General features: G+C 39.4%; 1 protein-coding gene across 2 annotated transcripts in view; it reads right to left on the bottom strand.

The window, feature by feature from the left end:
* Window positions 1–12,199: 12,199 nt before the first annotated feature.
* The window catches only part of THEMIS (thymocyte selection associated), a 71,709-nt gene continuing 66,518 nt past the window's right edge, over window positions 12,200–17,390 (bottom strand). The window contains exons 6-7 of one of the 2 annotated variants that reach the window (XM_066545764.1): window positions 16,650–16,687; window positions 12,200–12,319 (exon numbers count right to left, since the gene is read on the bottom strand). In XM_066545764.1, coding sequence (XP_066401861.1) covers window positions 12,200–12,319; window positions 16,650–16,687 — 158 coding nt within the window. Of the gene's footprint in view, window positions 12,349–16,649; window positions 16,688–17,390 lie in introns of both variants that reach the window. The other variant, XM_066545763.1, reaches the window with a different exon arrangement.

The raw sequence follows: 17,390 nt of genomic DNA, 5'->3' as shown, positions 1-17,390 counted from the left end.
AATTATTGGGAAGGAGATGATTTGAAAGTTCTCAGTTCCTTGAGAAAGAGCACTTCCAAGGTGGATTGATTTAATCTATTAGCGGACATGTGTCTGGTAGTCTGGCCTTGGTAATTTCTTACAGCAGGATTTCCTGAGTAGCCATGCATGTCTCTCTCTCATATAGAATCGATATTTTTAACCTTAATTTTCCTATCTCATTTGATAACTCAATTCCTTATAAATAAAAAAAAAAAACCTCACAGAAAAATTTTTCTTTACTACTTTTTGTGGCCTTATAAATAATGTATCATATTTGGAGACAAAATTAAAATCAGGCAAAATATATTTGGTTTCAGACTGGTTTTTTTTTTTTCCCTGTAGGCAGGGATTCCACTAGATATGTAATTACTTGATTGTCTAACAGATGATCAGGAGAAACTTTTTTTTGAAGTTCTGATCCAAAAGACTTGACTGTCAAATCTCAAAGCTGGTAAGTCAAATGCCTTGACTCTTTCCCACCAAAGCTGCTATTTTGCAGAGCAGCTGCAATCAAACTGGAAGCTTTCAGGCTTTTCAGATTAGGTACTTGAGTATAGATAGGTTCCCTTGCTATGCTGTTTTGCAACAAGTACATGCCTCACGTGGTAGAGCAGAGCCAGACCAGAGCAGTCCTGAAGCAAATTAATTTATTCCGTACCAGCTTTTATGTGACAGCAGAGATTTCTTGTACTTGATTCATTTCACTTTCTTCAAGAAAACTTTGATCTATATATGAATTTATGTGATTGTGTGCCCTTTAGAACCACAGGTTGCTTTTCCATTCCCCCATGTCTGATCCACTTTGTTGCAGTGTGTCATATGTTGGATTTGGCTACTGAGGAAGAGCTGTATTTGCAATGTTTGCATTCCCAGTGCCTGGAACACTCAGACCCAAGAGTTGATCCCAGTCTTCGGGGTGATAACACATATTTGGAATTGGTTACAACTTGAAAACAGAGGTTGTGGGGAGGTGAGTCAGGGGTCCTGCATGCAGACAGGGCTTGAGGTTTCTTGGGAAATGAATGAAAGTTGTCTTTGCCCAGAGCAGTTGGCTTGGAACTAGATGACCTTTCAGGTCCCTTCCATTTCAAATCCTTCTGCAATTCTATGAAAAGAAGTAATTTCTTTCCATTCCCTTTTTCTGGTTTGATTTGTCCTTTCTGCCCAAACTTGCATGATATTTGCACTGTAAATTAAGAAATAATTATCATCACATATAGCAGTTAAACACCATTCTGTCCTCTAATGTCCCAGGACAAAGGTGTTAATTATTCATTGTCATGTAATGGATAAACTCTTAATGTGCCATCATTAGCTAACAATTTTCAAAGGAAATACATTAATGAGGTATAAGAAAATGTGGGAGTTTTTACCTTAATTACCTGGTTCATAGATCACAGTAATTAGATTCCAGCAGACTTTAGATATAATCCAAAAGTAATCACCACAGCTGCCAGCTGCTAAATATTAAGTTAGTTGAGCTCCAGAAAAGTTAGAAAAAATTTTTTGACCTTTTCTGTAGTTAACTTAGATTGAACTTAAGGTACGCTTTGAGAAAACAAAGAGGCATTAATACAAACTTTTAAACAGCACACTGCTGCACTTGAGGGAGTCTTTATAAAACACATTTTTAAAAAGCAATTTACTCCTTACCTGAATTTATGAAACATTAGGAAACAGTCCCGAATTTTGAAAAATAGCAATTTTTCTTAATACAGCATCAAGCATTTCTGTATTTCATACACTTTGTCCTAATCCAACAAGACAACCAGTCAGGTGAAGACTTTAGAAATTGGCCAGTGATTGCTCTGTGGAAGCTGAGGAATGTATAAAAGTTTAGGCAAAATATGGGATGGGGGTTTCTTACAAGTAGAGTAGAGCCAGTTATCTTGAAATAGAATAGCTGCATACTCACAGGAAAACTTATATCAGAAACTTAACAGAGAGAAAAGCATCAAGAGAAAGCTGTAGCGGTGTGGTAGGGTGGATTTGGAGAGGAATGGGAGAGCAGTGAAGGAGCCTGCTTGCTAATAAGAGCTAGCAAAAGCTGACGACTCCCTAAGCGAAGGTTTGCCCAGTGAGAAGGGCTCACAAAGCATAAAGGTTTTTCCTGCTCAGCATTAGTCTGGGGTTTGCTGCTCTCTTCTCATGTCTTTTACATGTGTGGTCTCTCTAATGAGGAATGACTGGCATTAAGTAGGGCTTTTTCCTGTTTGATAGAGATGGTGTTTAAAATAAGCAAAAGGCTTTGGAAAGACAGGGGGTTAAACTTCTGTACACACTTGCAAATGGCAAGCCTAAGGGGATTGGAACAAGCAACGTTTGGGTGTGAAGAAGGAAGTTTAGAAATGAAATGTGGTACATGATAAAGGAGGAACTTGGGAAAATATAAACACACCAGAAAAGAACCTGTCCATCCTCAAAACTTGGGCAATAGTGCTGAATACTGTGCAGTCCCCTCTCCACAGCTCATATTAGTCAGGTCAGCTCCTTATTTCTGAGCACTGTGCAGTTTTCAGTGCCTTTGCTACAGGAGTGATCACATTTCTGAGGAGTGGTCAGAAGTGAGATTCTTGTCCTTGTCCATATATTTGCAACTGGGCACACAGCTGCTGTGCCTTACCAAATACTATCCTAAATTTACATCACAGAAATACATAAGGGCTGACCTCTCCACCTGTCCTTCCATAAGGGGAATGGCAACCTTGTGCTTCTCTGGGAAAGGTACCTGTGTCTTTGCAGAATGGCAGACAGGTGTCAGCAGGCACTTCTTTAGCTTTCTTAGGCATCAAGACATGGACCTCACAGGGCAAACACCCAAGGCAGTCATCAGCAAAGATGCCAAAAAACTCTTTTTTCTTTCAAGTAGGAATTGGATTTCTAGGTTTTTCCTTCCTTATGATCCTAATCTGTGGAGAATTGGGCGTTCCTTTCCAGCCTACGCATTCTAATGAATAATAAAGTGCTTTTTTTCTGGTGGGAAAAATCACACCTGGCAAGTGTGGAGGGAAGGGCATTCTTGCCCAAGGCAGCCTCTAATGTGGCAGATAGGAGGTTTTGCAGGGAAGCAGAAGATGTAGATTTGGACTCTGACAGATAGAAACAAAACTAACCTAATATAAGTATTCTAACTGCTGTGCACAGCATTAAAAACCCTCTGCATTTCTCAAACCCAAATTGTTCAGTTACTTTTTCTGACCAAGGCATTTTATCTGCCCCTCTCAGCAGGGTGTTGGAGGCTGTGGACCTTCAGTTCCTGCCACCAAAAGCAGTGAGATTCAAGATGATGGGGACCTGTTATAACATTTCCGTCACCTTAACCTCAGTGACGTCAGGAGGAGCACATTTCCTCTCTGGTTTTGATATAATTTAAAAATATGAATGTCCTTGTAGATCTGAGTCTAAGCTTATTATGGATTTAATTCTCTTTTTTACAATGAGACACAATGGCCATGAGGTGTTTTGAGAACTATGCACATGGCACAAACTGCTGCAGGCAAGGGCTGTCAAGGATCCTTAGGAGGGTGTTGGGGAGCCTGGGGCTGCAGACCTGCCTAACTGCACCAGCTGGAAAGGGCTGCTCAGTTGGGAAGCATTGACAGTGCCTCAAAATGGGGTTCAGAGGATGAGGAATGGAGGCAGAATAATGTAAACATTTGTTAGAAGACATTTATACATATTTAAAACATGAGTAGAAAAAAATATGGTAATGTAAAAATGTTTTTTAACTGATTAATGCCTAATCAGACTCTCCGTGACAGAAAGAGCAATAAAATAAAATCCTTAATGTTTCTCACTTAGTTCTGCAAACTGTTAGTAGCTGTGGGAAAATTTGCATGAACTGTTTGTGTGTGTGTTCGCAGGAAAGGGCTGCAGCAGGTATGGTGAACAGATAGTGGCAGTATAAACCAGGCTTCTGGACTAGTAAAGTCATTTCAGAATGAAAGGCTCTTTCTACCTCTCCTTTTGTGTGTCATTAGGTCCCAAAATACTAACAGATGTGACCACTGAACCTAAGAGAGCAGGCAGCTGAAATAAGAGGAAAAAAGGAAAAGAGTCTTTTTGCTGACAGAGTAGCTGCAGTGCCCCACGTGGGGCAATCCTGAGCCCCACTCAGATCCTTCCTCTGCGCTATGAGAACCAGAGGAATTACAGAAGGGTGATGTATTTGCAATAAAGGAAAATCATAACATCTAAAACTGCCCTGGGAAGAGGTACTGCTTTCTGAGGCTGGCCTGAGCCTCTGCTTGCCAGCACTGCTGCATCTAGAGCCTCAGGGACAGTGTCACAGAGACATGGGGATAAGGAACAGGGATGTACCAGCATTTCTTAGATCCTGGTGGAATCAGCCCCTTGACACACCATGCAAATGTTCCCACATACACCCAAATGTTAACAAATAGGAGGGATTTAAGGTTACATGATAAAATTAAAAGGGTCAGACTGAGCTATCCATCCTGGTACCCCCACGCTGGACAGAGCTGGCAGCAGAGGACTGGGGCAAGAGCAGCAAAGGCAAGGTAAAGGCAGGGTAATCTCTCCTTCTACTCAGCCTGCCAGCAGCTGGCAGTCTGCACTTACATCACGCCCATATGGTTTATCAGTTCCAGAGGAAGAGAGTTGTGAAAGGTTATCTTAGAAAATACAAAAACCCAAGAAAAGATACAGAATAAATTTATCAAAGAGATTTATTATTGCAAAGCACAAGAACACTCCCAGCACACAGATACATTAAGAAAACAAAGGAGGAAAACAAAAAAAAACCCCAAACAAACAGCAAAACCTGCCACTTATACATGAAGTAGAAGCAAGAGAACATTCTCTTCAGAGACTATCAGTTTTAACATGGTGTCAGGAAGTTGAAAATTTACATGGTAAAGGTGCATCAAAGTCTAAAAATGTAAGGAAAACACCTGGGCAGTCTTAGAAGGGGGAGGAAAGATATCATATGCGTTAAGTGAATAAACAGTGGCTTCTTGTTGGGAGCATTGTGGTAGATAAATGTTCCTGTGACGTGTCATTTAAACAAAAGAGTTTTGGAGTTTAAAGAAGAATGCAGGGAGAAGATTCTTCTTATCTTTCCAGACACAAAGGCTGGATATATAAAAAATTGTGCATGTTGATCATCCAAACAGAAAATTCTGTCTCACTAAGGGCTTATGCACCCATGGAGTGCTGTGGAAACAGCTGCTTCTGATCAGGTCCTCAGTGAGAACTCACTGGAAATACTTCTTAGCATTAAAAGAGATAAGCCTTTAAGCTAACAAGTCTGTGCAAAAGCTTATGCCAATCTTTTGCAAAGCAAATATCTTATTATTTAAATACACTTGTATTCTCTTCAGGCATAGCAATTGTGGTCTGTGTTGGCTTTCCCTTCCTGAATGCAGTCTTCTTGAGCATTAATGTCTGGGACTGATAACCATGTCCCTCAAGGATTGCCATGACATTATAGCTTTGTCAAACATGTATTAGCAAACAGTATGAAATCACTGTGGTCATCTGTATGCCATAAGGGAACCACAATGCTTATTAAGTCTTTAATATTGAACACAAACCTTTTATTAGGCTCTTTCTTCGTGTCTCCTTCCTCCCATCTGCTTTCCCCAGCAAGACTGGGTGCCCCTTCTTCACAGCACAAGAGAGCACCATGTTCTCTCTTTCATCCAGAACTGAATGCAAATGGCATTGTCCTGCTGTGTCATATAAACTGAACAGCCAGGATAGCTCCCATTTCTGTCATAGGACATGGTGTTGGCTCATGTGCCTGAGGAAAAGATGTGGGAGACATCTCTGCTATTTATATATTTACAGAGTTCATTAAACTGCCACCTTTGCTCAGAAGAATGAAACTCATTCAACTCTGTGAGGCTGAATATACAAGACAGAATTGCATCCCATGACAAGGGTGACAGAACCAGGCTCCTTATGTGAGAAGATCTGTGCAAAGAAGAGAAATTGCTTCTTTGGAAGCATTTTGAAGGGGAGAATTTCCAGAAAGGGCTGGTAAGCCTTTGGGTTTTTTTCACTGGGTCCCAAATGCCAATGTAGGATATCTGAATCTTAGGTTTGTTGGGAAAGTTACTGCATCCCACTTTGTTCACACCCATCCTAACACTTATAGCAACTAGAGGACACCTTGTTTTTTCTAGGCTATCTCAGCCTCTCCTTGTATGTCAGACTCTCCATGTCCTCAGCCATCCTCATGGGCTTTTGTAGGACTCACTGCAGTATGTCTGCATCTTTCTTGCACAAGGCAGCCCAGAACTGACACAGTAGTCCAGATATGGCTTCACCAGTGCTGAGCAGAGGGAAGAATGACCTCCCTCTACCTGCTGGCACAGCCTGCCACCACAGCCCAGAAGGCTGTTGACTTTCCTCTCCTCCTTTCTTCTAGAGAAACCTGGTACTTTACTGAAGGAAATCATGGTGGTAACATATCATACCTTTCAGAAATCCAGCAGATGACAACACCACATTCAGCAGTAAAGTAAAAAAAAGACAAAAATGTCAGTAGAATACAAAATATAATTATTCAAATAACAGGCTACCGAAAAAAAAAATGGGATGGTTTTGAGCTGCCAAAAGATACATATAGATTTTTTAAAATGCTTAATATGTACTTAAAATACCCACAAGTGATGTGACAGCCACTTTTGTACACTCCTGCAAGCAGTATTAACCAGTGATATGCAAAACATCGTATGCTACATATGCATGGAATCAAAGTACTCTAAGCAATATTCTTAAAACTTAAATTGTAACTGATTTTAATGAGGATGAACATTTATATTGAATAAATTAATGTGAGACAATATTAAGAAATCCTAAATTAATTTGCATTAGTGAAAATTAATCATTCAGTAGAATTTTAATAGACAAGTCTGAAGACACTTTACTGTCTGCTTGAAAAGACTTTTGCTTTAAAGGACACTAAGGCATTTTTGGAGTTTTTGCTTTTTAACTCCTCAACAGAACTAGAAATAGGGTATGTCCAGGCTTTCTAAACATATTCCCTTTCTCCATCCTGCTGATTTCTGGATATGCCACTCTGATCAAGCTGCTGCTGGCTCTGGAAACCCCTGGCACATCAACTGTGTGTTTACACACCAGTTCTTGATAGTTTTCCCTGGGAGTCAAGTCACTGCCAGAGGGTTATGGGCCTATCCTAGGTGGGTAGAGATGGCATGGACACTGATTCTTCAGACCCAGCTTCTGTCCACCATTCATGGCTGCATTTTCAGCAAATAGCTGAATATAATGCCTTTAGTGTGATTCTGGATATTGGCAGTACAAGGGGTTATGGAGATGGCAATGCTACATAATTAAGGCATTCCCAGGCCTTGTGAGAGGAGTGGCTTTGCTTTCCAGGGCAGATTACATATTGTGCAATGGTACTAACTGTGCTTTGTTCATCATGTGAAAAGTGGCAAAATCTGGTCATTTCTAGTTTTGAGCCTTAACCTGAAGCATGTTAGACTGGCTAAAGAAATGAATGTCCACCTTAGACAATCCTTTATTATCCTTTCCTTCTCAAAAAAAAAAAAACAAAAAAAAAAACCAAAAACAAAACCCAAAACCAAAACCCAAAGGAAGTATCCATGCAGCTGTTTCAGTAAGGGATGTTCCTTTTGCATATGCCCTACAGAGGTTCAGAAAATAACTAGAATTTCATGTGCAATAAGAATGAAGGATTGGACTTGGCATCGTTCCCTGAATTCACTAATAAATATGTACAGAAGAGCTTTGTCCCTTCAAAGGGTCATGAGACATTAGCTGGTTTGACTTCTTATTTAGGACAAGTAAGCAGTTTCATTTTGCAGGGGATTATTATAGGTAAATTACAGCCTTGTATGCTCTCCATGAGTCAAGAAGGACACTTTCATGAGCAGCTTTTTCTTACAGTTGTGGTCAATCATGATGTGCCAAGGACACAGCTTCCTACTTGTTCCCAGTTAATTTCAGAATTATTTTCCTTCAGATGTCTCTGAAAACAAACAAAACATAATGACAGGGTGAAACAGGAAATTTTATATTTGGATTTAAAAATTGCACAGGGAGTACAGGTGAATGAGCTCTTGAGATAAATTAATGGCTGCGAGTTAGGGCTTGTCTGTACCATGAAATGGTTTGTCAGTACAATTACACAGCAATCCGAAGACTACAACAAAAATAAAGCTAATATATGACTCCAACACAGCAATGCTAGCAACTTTGCTAAAGTATGTGAAAATCTTACCAGTAAATTTTTCTTTTACTGGTATAGTTTGTGCAGTTTAGGGAAATATTTAACCTCCACCGGGCAAAAGAGCTCATTTAGTCAGTATAAACTGTGACTCCATCAAAAAGTTTTCCTAGTGTATCATCAACAGTGTGGTTACAATCATGGTGTCCCCTGTGTCATATTCTGGTCTGGCAGACACAGTAGAAGAGATACCTTCCTCTTGGGGAGAGGCTTTCCAAAGGACGTGCCCTGTGACTGATGCAACAGAGTTGCAGGCCTGGAGGGAAGTTAATTAATAATTTAATTAATATTTAATGGCAATATGCCACTGTGCCAGATTTCACCAGTGGGCTGTGTTCCCAGCTCTACCAACTATAAAAACATTTGAATATGCCCTGTGGGGGAATGGTAGGGCTTGTTTGAGAAGGAAAATGTCTAGAACATCTAGATAATCATGGTAGTCTTCCCTGCCCTAAGGGTCTCTGAACCTTCAGTTGCTTTGAGACAGGTCCTTTGAAGTCCTGCCTTAATCAAAGCTGAGATTTGAAGCTCTTAGAGCAACATACTGTTTGACTCTTTCTTCTCTCTGTAATCACCATTGATTGCAACCTGAAAAAAGCTTCACTTCTCATATTAGAGAAAAGTGAAAACAGCAGGCAGCAGAAAAATTATCTAGCTATGAAAATGAGCGAGGTAGATGATGCCCACAAATCTGCATTGGAAGTTACCTAGGAAGGGGACTTTCAAAACTGCTGAGAACACACAACTACAGTCATGGATTTGGGTTCCTCACTCCAGTATAGCCAAGGCTACAAAACCTGCAAAATCTGCCTCAAGCATAGAAAAGCCCAGAGGCTTTACTGTGAAAGAAACAGTTCGCTCAGAGAGTCAGTGGCATGACAGCTCCAAAGAAATGTCCTAGAAAAACAGTAAAAAAGGATTAATCAAGATGCACTGGGGTCAGAAAGGGTGATTTTCATTTGTAGCACTGTCTTTAGATTTCAAATATGAGGTAATCTGCATCTCAGCACAACCAAGGTAAAAAATAAAGAAAAAAATTGCACCCTTAAATGTTTCATACAATTAGGTTTAAAAAAAATGTACAATTGAAAATAAAGAAAGCTACTTTTCCAAACAAAACCACCTCAGCTCTTCAGTTCATGAGAACAGGAAAACACAGCTGTGTAGCTTTTTCATTCCTTACTGCATTTCCCTCTCTTTTCTATTTTTCATTTTTTTGTGTCCTATTTAATAATCACAGAAGCTTAGTTAGCTGAGACCATTCCTTTTCTGGCACTTGTGTGCAGTTCAAGTCCAGAAAGCAACCTTCTGAAACAACCTGACAGCAGTACTTATTTTCAGCTCTCTAGGTGTCTGGACCACATTGTTTCTGTCCTTTTCCAGCCATGCACCTATCAGCACTCTGACTTTTACTGTTTTTTCTGCTGAATTTTTTGTGGTTGTTGCTGTTCCTGTTCCTGCATGCCTCCATCTCATTTTTGGTGTCAGGGACATAGGAGGAGACATTATGGCAGCACCAGAATTATTCCAATTCAATGGTTGCAATGGACCTTCTCTCTTCCCATTTTCTCACACTAGAAAAGCCACTGTTGATATTTGCAATACTGTCCAAAAGATTGTCAAGCTGGGAGCTTTCCTCATTAAAAAAGAAGAAACAACTCATGGCATTAAAGGAGAGAAACTTGTCATGCTGAAAAGAAAGCCACACATTTTAAATGCTTCAGGGTGGTGTGTTTTTTTTTTTTTTTACTTTCTCCTGAATATTTAATGAAAGGTTAAAATATGTTAATGATGGTTGTTGCTATAGCAAACTCAGGCATCTGTAGTGAAGTCTCTTGCTTAATTGTTTGTTGTTCTGGAGTGATGAGGTCATGTTAACATCATTGACCCTCTGGGCACATTTATTCTATCAAAATTAACATAGCAATGACCTGAGGAAACTCACTGTTCTTTCTCCCTCCTGCTTAGGATGAGGACTAACATTTTACTAGTATCACCCTGGCATTCTTCAGCCCTGATCATGGAAAGATTTCAAGAGGGACACTGGTGGAACATTGCAAATAATATATACTGATTTTTTTTAATGTAGACTTAACTGCTGAGGCTTACTTCTGTATTTCATCAAAACTATTTTTCCTCCTAGCAATTCTATTTAAAAGTCTTTTAGATCAATAAACTTAATTTTAATAAATCATATATACAATTTTGATAAGTCATATGTACCAAATAATTAAAAGTAGATATTAAAAAATGGCATAAATGTCCTGAGGAAAGGAGGCATCATAGGTGGGAAATGGTTAGCTGATGAATTCTTCAACAGCTATCATGATCAGATATTAAGTATTGGACACATTTAATAGAAAGAGACAACATATTTTGGTGCATTATTATCCTGTATATAAGCCTAAATCCACCAATTTGATTATTTTGTCTGGCTACATATTTTTAAAACTTTTGCCTGTATTAAAGATTAATTGCAAATGCCCACATCAAATCCTTATTTCCCAAATTGCTCACAAGTGCAAGTGTGGAATCCTGATAGAAACTGAATGTTCTAGAAAAAAGCCATAGCACAGATTTCTGATGGCTGGGGGAGACCAGCAGGCTGGAGGAGCTGTGTGCTCCTTGGCTACACAATGATTTCAGAGAGTGGGTACATCTGTCAGCCATTAAGGACAAAAATTGTTGGGATTGCTTTATAAACCAAAGATTATCCAAAGAGGGTGATCTCCCTCAAGGCAGCAAAGGTCCTTTTCTTTCATGTTTTGCTAGTAACCTCAAAGAGGACAACCAATAAAGTGAAACCTTGCTTCCATTAACAGGGAATTTAAAGGGCAGGTAGATAAAGATTTCAAAGACCTGATGCCACAACAGTAAGTGGTATAAACAGATGCTGATCCTCTAGGCTGGCGTTGCTTCTTGAAAATATGCTTTCCCCTTAATGCCTATGGTCAGAAGGGATATTTTAGTCAGAAGAGAGCTTAATTCTCTCTTTCTCAACTTCTTTACATGATAGAACCTCAATAACACATGGACTGAGGAAGAAATGTGCTATGTGGAGCATCCTACTTAGTTCCATTTTTAGTCTTTTCTGTAACTTTGGAGTCTCTGTGTGTGTAAGCAGGGGGAGACATGGCCACACACTGCCCTGGATGTCATGTTTCTGAGGGATTTGGGCATTGCAGAAAAAAACCCATCTTACTTCATATTCACTATGTTGCTTAACTTAAACACAGTATGAATGTTGCACGTAATTTACAAATAAATACAAAGTTCATTTTGAAATTAAATACTTCATGTTAAATATCTGAAACACAATATTTCAAGTTTTTCCTGAGTTTTCAAGGGTTTCTCCTCACAAAAGAAGCAATTCAGCCAAACCAAGTGAAATTCATAGAAGGTTCAGCTATGAGTGAAAAGAACTGTGACCACAGTTTCACTCATGTCTAGAAAAATTCTCATCTGTGTTTAGCTGGAAATGACACCTAGAAATTTTTAGAAATAAAGGCCCTCTTCACTGGCACTTAAAGTCACTGCAGACTGCCAGAGCAGAACCTTGCAGATTTAATGAAAATAGAGATAATGCCTGAAAGTTATTAAAGCATAAAAATGCACAACAAGGCATCCACTTCCAGAAAGAGGAAAAGGGCTGCATTCAGAGCAGTATAATTTCAGAGCAAATTGGCACAAATCAGAAAAAGGGCCTTCTATCCCCAGGACAATGATAGGTTCTCCTTTAACAAAGGTGACATGGCTAAGAGGTCACAGGTGGCAGCTCAGAGGAGCCTTTTCTGCCTTACTCACAGGACATTTGCAGCAACAGTGGAAGTTCCCAGGGGAAAACCTCTCTTGTTTTGGGAAATGAAGGTTACCAGCCAGTCTGAAAAATCACTCTGCCTGCACTTGTTTGCATCCACAAGTGATTCCAGCTTACACTCACCTTCTTCCTTTGGAGACTGTATGCTCATTTCTAATGCTGGTGCCATGAAATACTTTTCTTATGTTTTCAATTATGTTTTCATCAATATAGCTGTAGTCATGTTCTTCTTCCTCATCCTCTTCTGCCTCATAGTTTCTTGCTAGGCCTGAAAAATCAGCAAAAAATAACTCTAAGGAAATGGAAGACTCTGCCCTTGGCCTGGAGAAGAAAAATTGTACAATTCAAAAAGACAACTATAAAAGCAAAGAAAACAATGTTCTCTTCACTTTCATATTTTTCAGAGATCCTAAATGACTTGCTCAATTTTCTGAACAGTATCTGTGACAGAACAACAATGAAAATGAGCTGAGCACTTTACAAGGGTGTCTTCACTCAAGACTATCTCAGTTTTTTGCATAGGCTTGTACCTCTAAGCTGACCACTTCCTGCTATCTATGCATGAATAACTTTAAAGTTTATTGAGAAGTTTAGCTGGTGTAATCACTAGCAGCATAAAAGCAGGCAGATAAAATTATCTGACCATATCAAGAGAAGAGCAGTCCCCCTGCCATGAGTTGCGTGTACCATCCTTACCACAGATGTGCTCCCATGTCACCGTCATATTTTCTCAAAAATCTCTTTGCCCAGGATTCTTCTCCTGGGAAGCTGAGAAGCCTCAGAGAAAAATGAAAACAATAATCATCTGATTCACTTCTCCTGTGTTTTGCTGCTTTGGAATGTGGTTTGGAGATTGTTTATCCAACATGTGAATTGTTTTGTCTTAATGACCAATCATGGTTAGGCTGTGTCGGGACTCTGGAAGGAGTCACAAGTTTTCATCATTCTTTGTAGCCTTCTGTCTGTATCCTTTCTTTATTCTTTAGTATAGTTTAGTATAGCATAATATAATATAATAATAAATTAGCCTTCTAAGAACATGGAATGAGATTCATCATTTCCTCCCATCGATGGGGCCCCCGAAAATACCACACTCCCATGCTTTTGTGTTTCATTGACTGACAAGAGGAGCCCTGCAGCTAGGGAACCATGGTGTTACCTTGGGATTTCCTGGAGCCAGAACCCCCCAGTTGCTTCTTATTTCGAAGGTGATATAGCAGAGACACGGAGTGGAGAATGGCATGAGGTTAAAATGAATGGTTTTGAAGTTCATTTCTTTACATCCACCTAGACTGGTCTGAAACATCACTGAGGACAAACCTTTCAGAAAGCAGCAATGTTTTCCCACAAGAGCAGAGATCCTCACTGGAGGCCTCTTAGCAGCTCCAGCACTGTGGAGGGCTTTACTCTGCATCTGGGAACTGTAACAACTTCACTTTGCAGGTCACAGTGGCTCTGGCTGCTGCCAGGAGGCCCCAGGGTCTCATCCCCTGCTTGGGTGCTCCACCACTTCCCTGAGGCTAGAGGAAGCTCTGCAAGACGTGTGGGACCACTGAACTGATGAAACTAAACTCTGTAAGGTGTTTAATGTCCATGAGTGTCCCATTTCACCCTCAAAGCCACCCCATCCCTTAGCCCAGCCTGTGGTGGCAATAGAACCAACTAGAGCTGAGATGATGGTGGTGATACCATCACAGACCCACTGCCAAGGCAAATCATCCTTAGAGTTTATCAGGAAGTCTCATAGGTCATGGAGCTGAGGATACTGTGTTTTTAAAGTCAAACCTTTCACTTGAAATTTCAAACCAGTGTGCAACACTGTTGTGGGTATATGTGTTCTTGGTTGATTAATTTTCTAGGGCACTACCTGAAACAACCTATCAGAGCATACTATCTGAACTCCTAGCAAGCCATATTTGTTAAACAGAATCTTCTTTATGAAACCAAACTTCTCAAATAAGAATTCTCCCAGTCTTACACTTTCAACCACTGTGTGTCCCTTCAACAAGAGAATAACTCTATAATTTTCCAGCAGTCTCCAAATCCCGCTTGTGCTCCTCTTGAGACTCTCCATGACTGAGTCAGCCAGTCTGACTGAGACTGAAAACTGGATAATAGTAATTTCTTTCTGAAGATGTGATCCTTTCCTTTATAGGTTTTCTAAGGCTGAAAATAAATACGAGGTTAATCAAGTATCTGTCTGGCTACACCAGTGCAGAGTTTATCACAGACCTATATCGCCACAAGTCCCCCACTGCTGAATTAGCAAAGTATTTCCAGATCTAGGCATCAAAAGGACAAAGAATCTCAAAACAAAACCCCAAACATATGATTAGAAATGCATGGAATATCTCCCATGTGGCCACTATCTTGTTAATAAACATTTCTGAGTTTGTAGTTCATTTGCAGTTTGGCTGGGTTTGATATCACTAAAAGCAAACTAATGAATAAAACAGGCACTGAAAGAATCAGCTAATCCCTGTGATTCAGTGAGGGAAATATTGTTTGTGCATTTAGACTTGCTAATACGGATATAAGGTACAGATTGCTCATGGATGGCATAGCCAGGCTTTCTTCTTTCCCAAACACATGTAAACACATTGATACTCTTCTAAGCAAGACAGCTCAAGGAGAAAGAATGTTGATGTCATCAGGCCAGACTAAATCACAGCTGTCCCCAGTCCCAAACCTGTTCAGAGTTCCTTTTGAAATAAATATATTTACACTTCAATAAAGCATTAAGAAATTAATGAGACAAGCTGAACAGTCCAAGGGGGATTCTGAACCCTGAAATCAATGCAATTTTCTTCTCTGTTTGAAAAAACAATCTATTAGCCTCAACACTGAATTACCGAATGAGATAGGCCATCTCAGTCTGCCAAGGAAACAAGGCTTATGTCATTGTGCTGTCCATCCATCCATCAATATATCCTCAGTACTTTTACAAGTTTATTTCTGCCAATTTCAGTCAGATTTGAAAAGGGGACAGAAGTCTCACAGTGGTTACTAAACCTAGAGCTGAATTAGTTCCTCTATTGAAAGAGAAGCATGCAGAACACAGCTGTTATCCACTCCATTTGGCAGCAGACAGCAGGATAAATCAGTGTGTGCATATTGGTTGGCCACTCAACACACACATAGCTCCAGACCTGCTCTTTTTCTTTTGATAGGAGCACTGCAAGGAGAGTTTTGGTTATTATCAGGAAAGACAGAGAGGAGTAGGGGACCACAGTCCTGAATGCTTATTAAATAAAATTTCATTAATTCTGCTCTTCCTGGAACAATTTGTGTAATTATATTTGCCTTTATAGTGGAAGGCTGGTGTTCTGCAGACTAAAACTTTCCATTAATTTCACTTGTATCTTTGAGTGAGTAGGATAAATTGGCTTTTTCTCAGAATATGCTTGCTGTTTTTCACAAATTTCAAGGTCAGAAATGGTTGTCATAAGTTTCCATTTTGCCCTTCTTCAAAAGGTAGGCAACACAAATGACCCAACTCATCAAGACCCTTGCTTGAAAGAGGCAAGAGCTAGAGGCCCCAACTCATGTACATGTACAACTCTGCACACCTGAATGCCTCTAGCTGTGTGACCATAACACAGTTTTATAGCTATGGTAAATATTTCAGATCAGTTTTAACTCTGCATAAATTAACACTCAATCACACAGCATTTATTGTTTATTTTTGCCTAACTTGAAAAAAGTAGCTGTGAAATATTCTGCACAATAATGTTATGAACTCAACATGGTAGAACCACATCCTTATTTCTGCACATCACTTAAGTGAAAACACACAGTACCAAAGGTATATGCATAAACCAAGCATTTTTATGAGCAGCAGCGTTTTATTTGCTGTGAGCCTGGTTCTGATGCTCCTCAGTGCTAATGAGAACTAATTCCTTAGGGAGTGCTGCTGAAAGCCGATCAGTGTTAGAAGAATCAGAGCCCATAAAACTAATGGACTGTTCCTTGAGCTGATATCCATCAACCATGACTTCATGGGATGATGTAGCATATCTTTAAAAACTGTTATGTGCCACAATCAAAATATTTCACATAAACTGTAGGGTTGCATTTAATGTATGGGTAATATTTATCTTCCTCTAGAATCTCCTAAACTAATGTTTGGAAAAGATTAGTCTGAATTCCTTTAAAAGAATCTTAAATTTCCTGAAATAGACAACTGTTGATGTCTTTCACTGTCCTTTTACTTTAAAATGTTTTTCTTTGTCAGTTTTTTTTTCTGGTCTGTTTTGCTGGTTTTATTGAAGTTTTTGAGATCTAGTTTCCACCGTTTCACTACTGCCTCATATAAAATAAATCCCCAGTGTAACAACAACTCTTGCAGATGAGAAATGGTTGCCACAAGTTTTAAACAGTCTCATATTTCTTGCCTCAAAATAAGTTCCTGCAAGAGGATGCAGAGTGGGGCTCAGGGGACCATCAGAGACGTTCAAGGGCTGCTCTGCACAGGACTGGGGGAGCAGAGCCAGCAGCACTGCCAGAGAGTGGGAAAGGGCACTCACATGAATTAAACCTTTGGTTTAACTACATATTATGCTGTCATACCTCCTCCTTGCAACCGCCTAAGCTCCTGCCTGAAATCTCTGAATATTACTGCAATTAAAATAAGTCATATCTAATAAACCAGTGAAATTAGAGGGATTCAGAGCCTGTGCTTTCTTTTCCCTGCTGTAAAACAAGTTAGAGTTTGGTTGAGAGTAAAGCTGATTGAAAACATTTCAACATCATTTACGAAAGTGTACTCACATCCTATAAAATGATATGATCTCCATATTTTAAGTAATTTTCTTGCCTTTTTTTTAAACTTACCTCAGAAGATGTATCAGCTAAGGATAAATTCTGTGTTTACAGATGAAAACACAAAATTATTTTTTTTTTAAAGAAAATTACATGACCATGGGAACCAAAGAATCTAATATCAGTATTTCCTTAATCAAAGACCGAGCTGAGTGGGAAGCTGGAGGGAGTTGTCACACACAAATACAGGAAAGGATTCCTAACTCATATTGTTTATTCCCATGCACCTAGTTCAGAACACTAGTACAAAATCCCTGCGATCATCAAAAAAAAGCAGCTTTTATTTTTTTTAAATAATTAATAATTCTACATTTTGATTTAAGTTTTTGGGGTCATTATGTTTAATTCATATTAATATTTGTTTTAGAGCAGAGTGCCATAGTCAAAGTATTGTCTTCACTAATAAGACAGCAAGCTACAGGGCAGAAGTTTCTTGAACCATCTTCGAAAATTTAGTAGATATATGTGCATCCTAAAGCACGAATGGAA

Source organism: Molothrus aeneus, chromosome 3, assembly GCF_037042795.1.
Source record: "Molothrus aeneus isolate 106 chromosome 3, BPBGC_Maene_1.0, whole genome shotgun sequence".
Taxonomy (NCBI): domain Eukaryota; kingdom Metazoa; phylum Chordata; class Aves; order Passeriformes; family Icteridae; genus Molothrus; species Molothrus aeneus.
The sequence above is the reverse complement of the archived record's forward strand: the minus strand, read 5'-3'. Positions and strand labels throughout refer to the sequence as shown.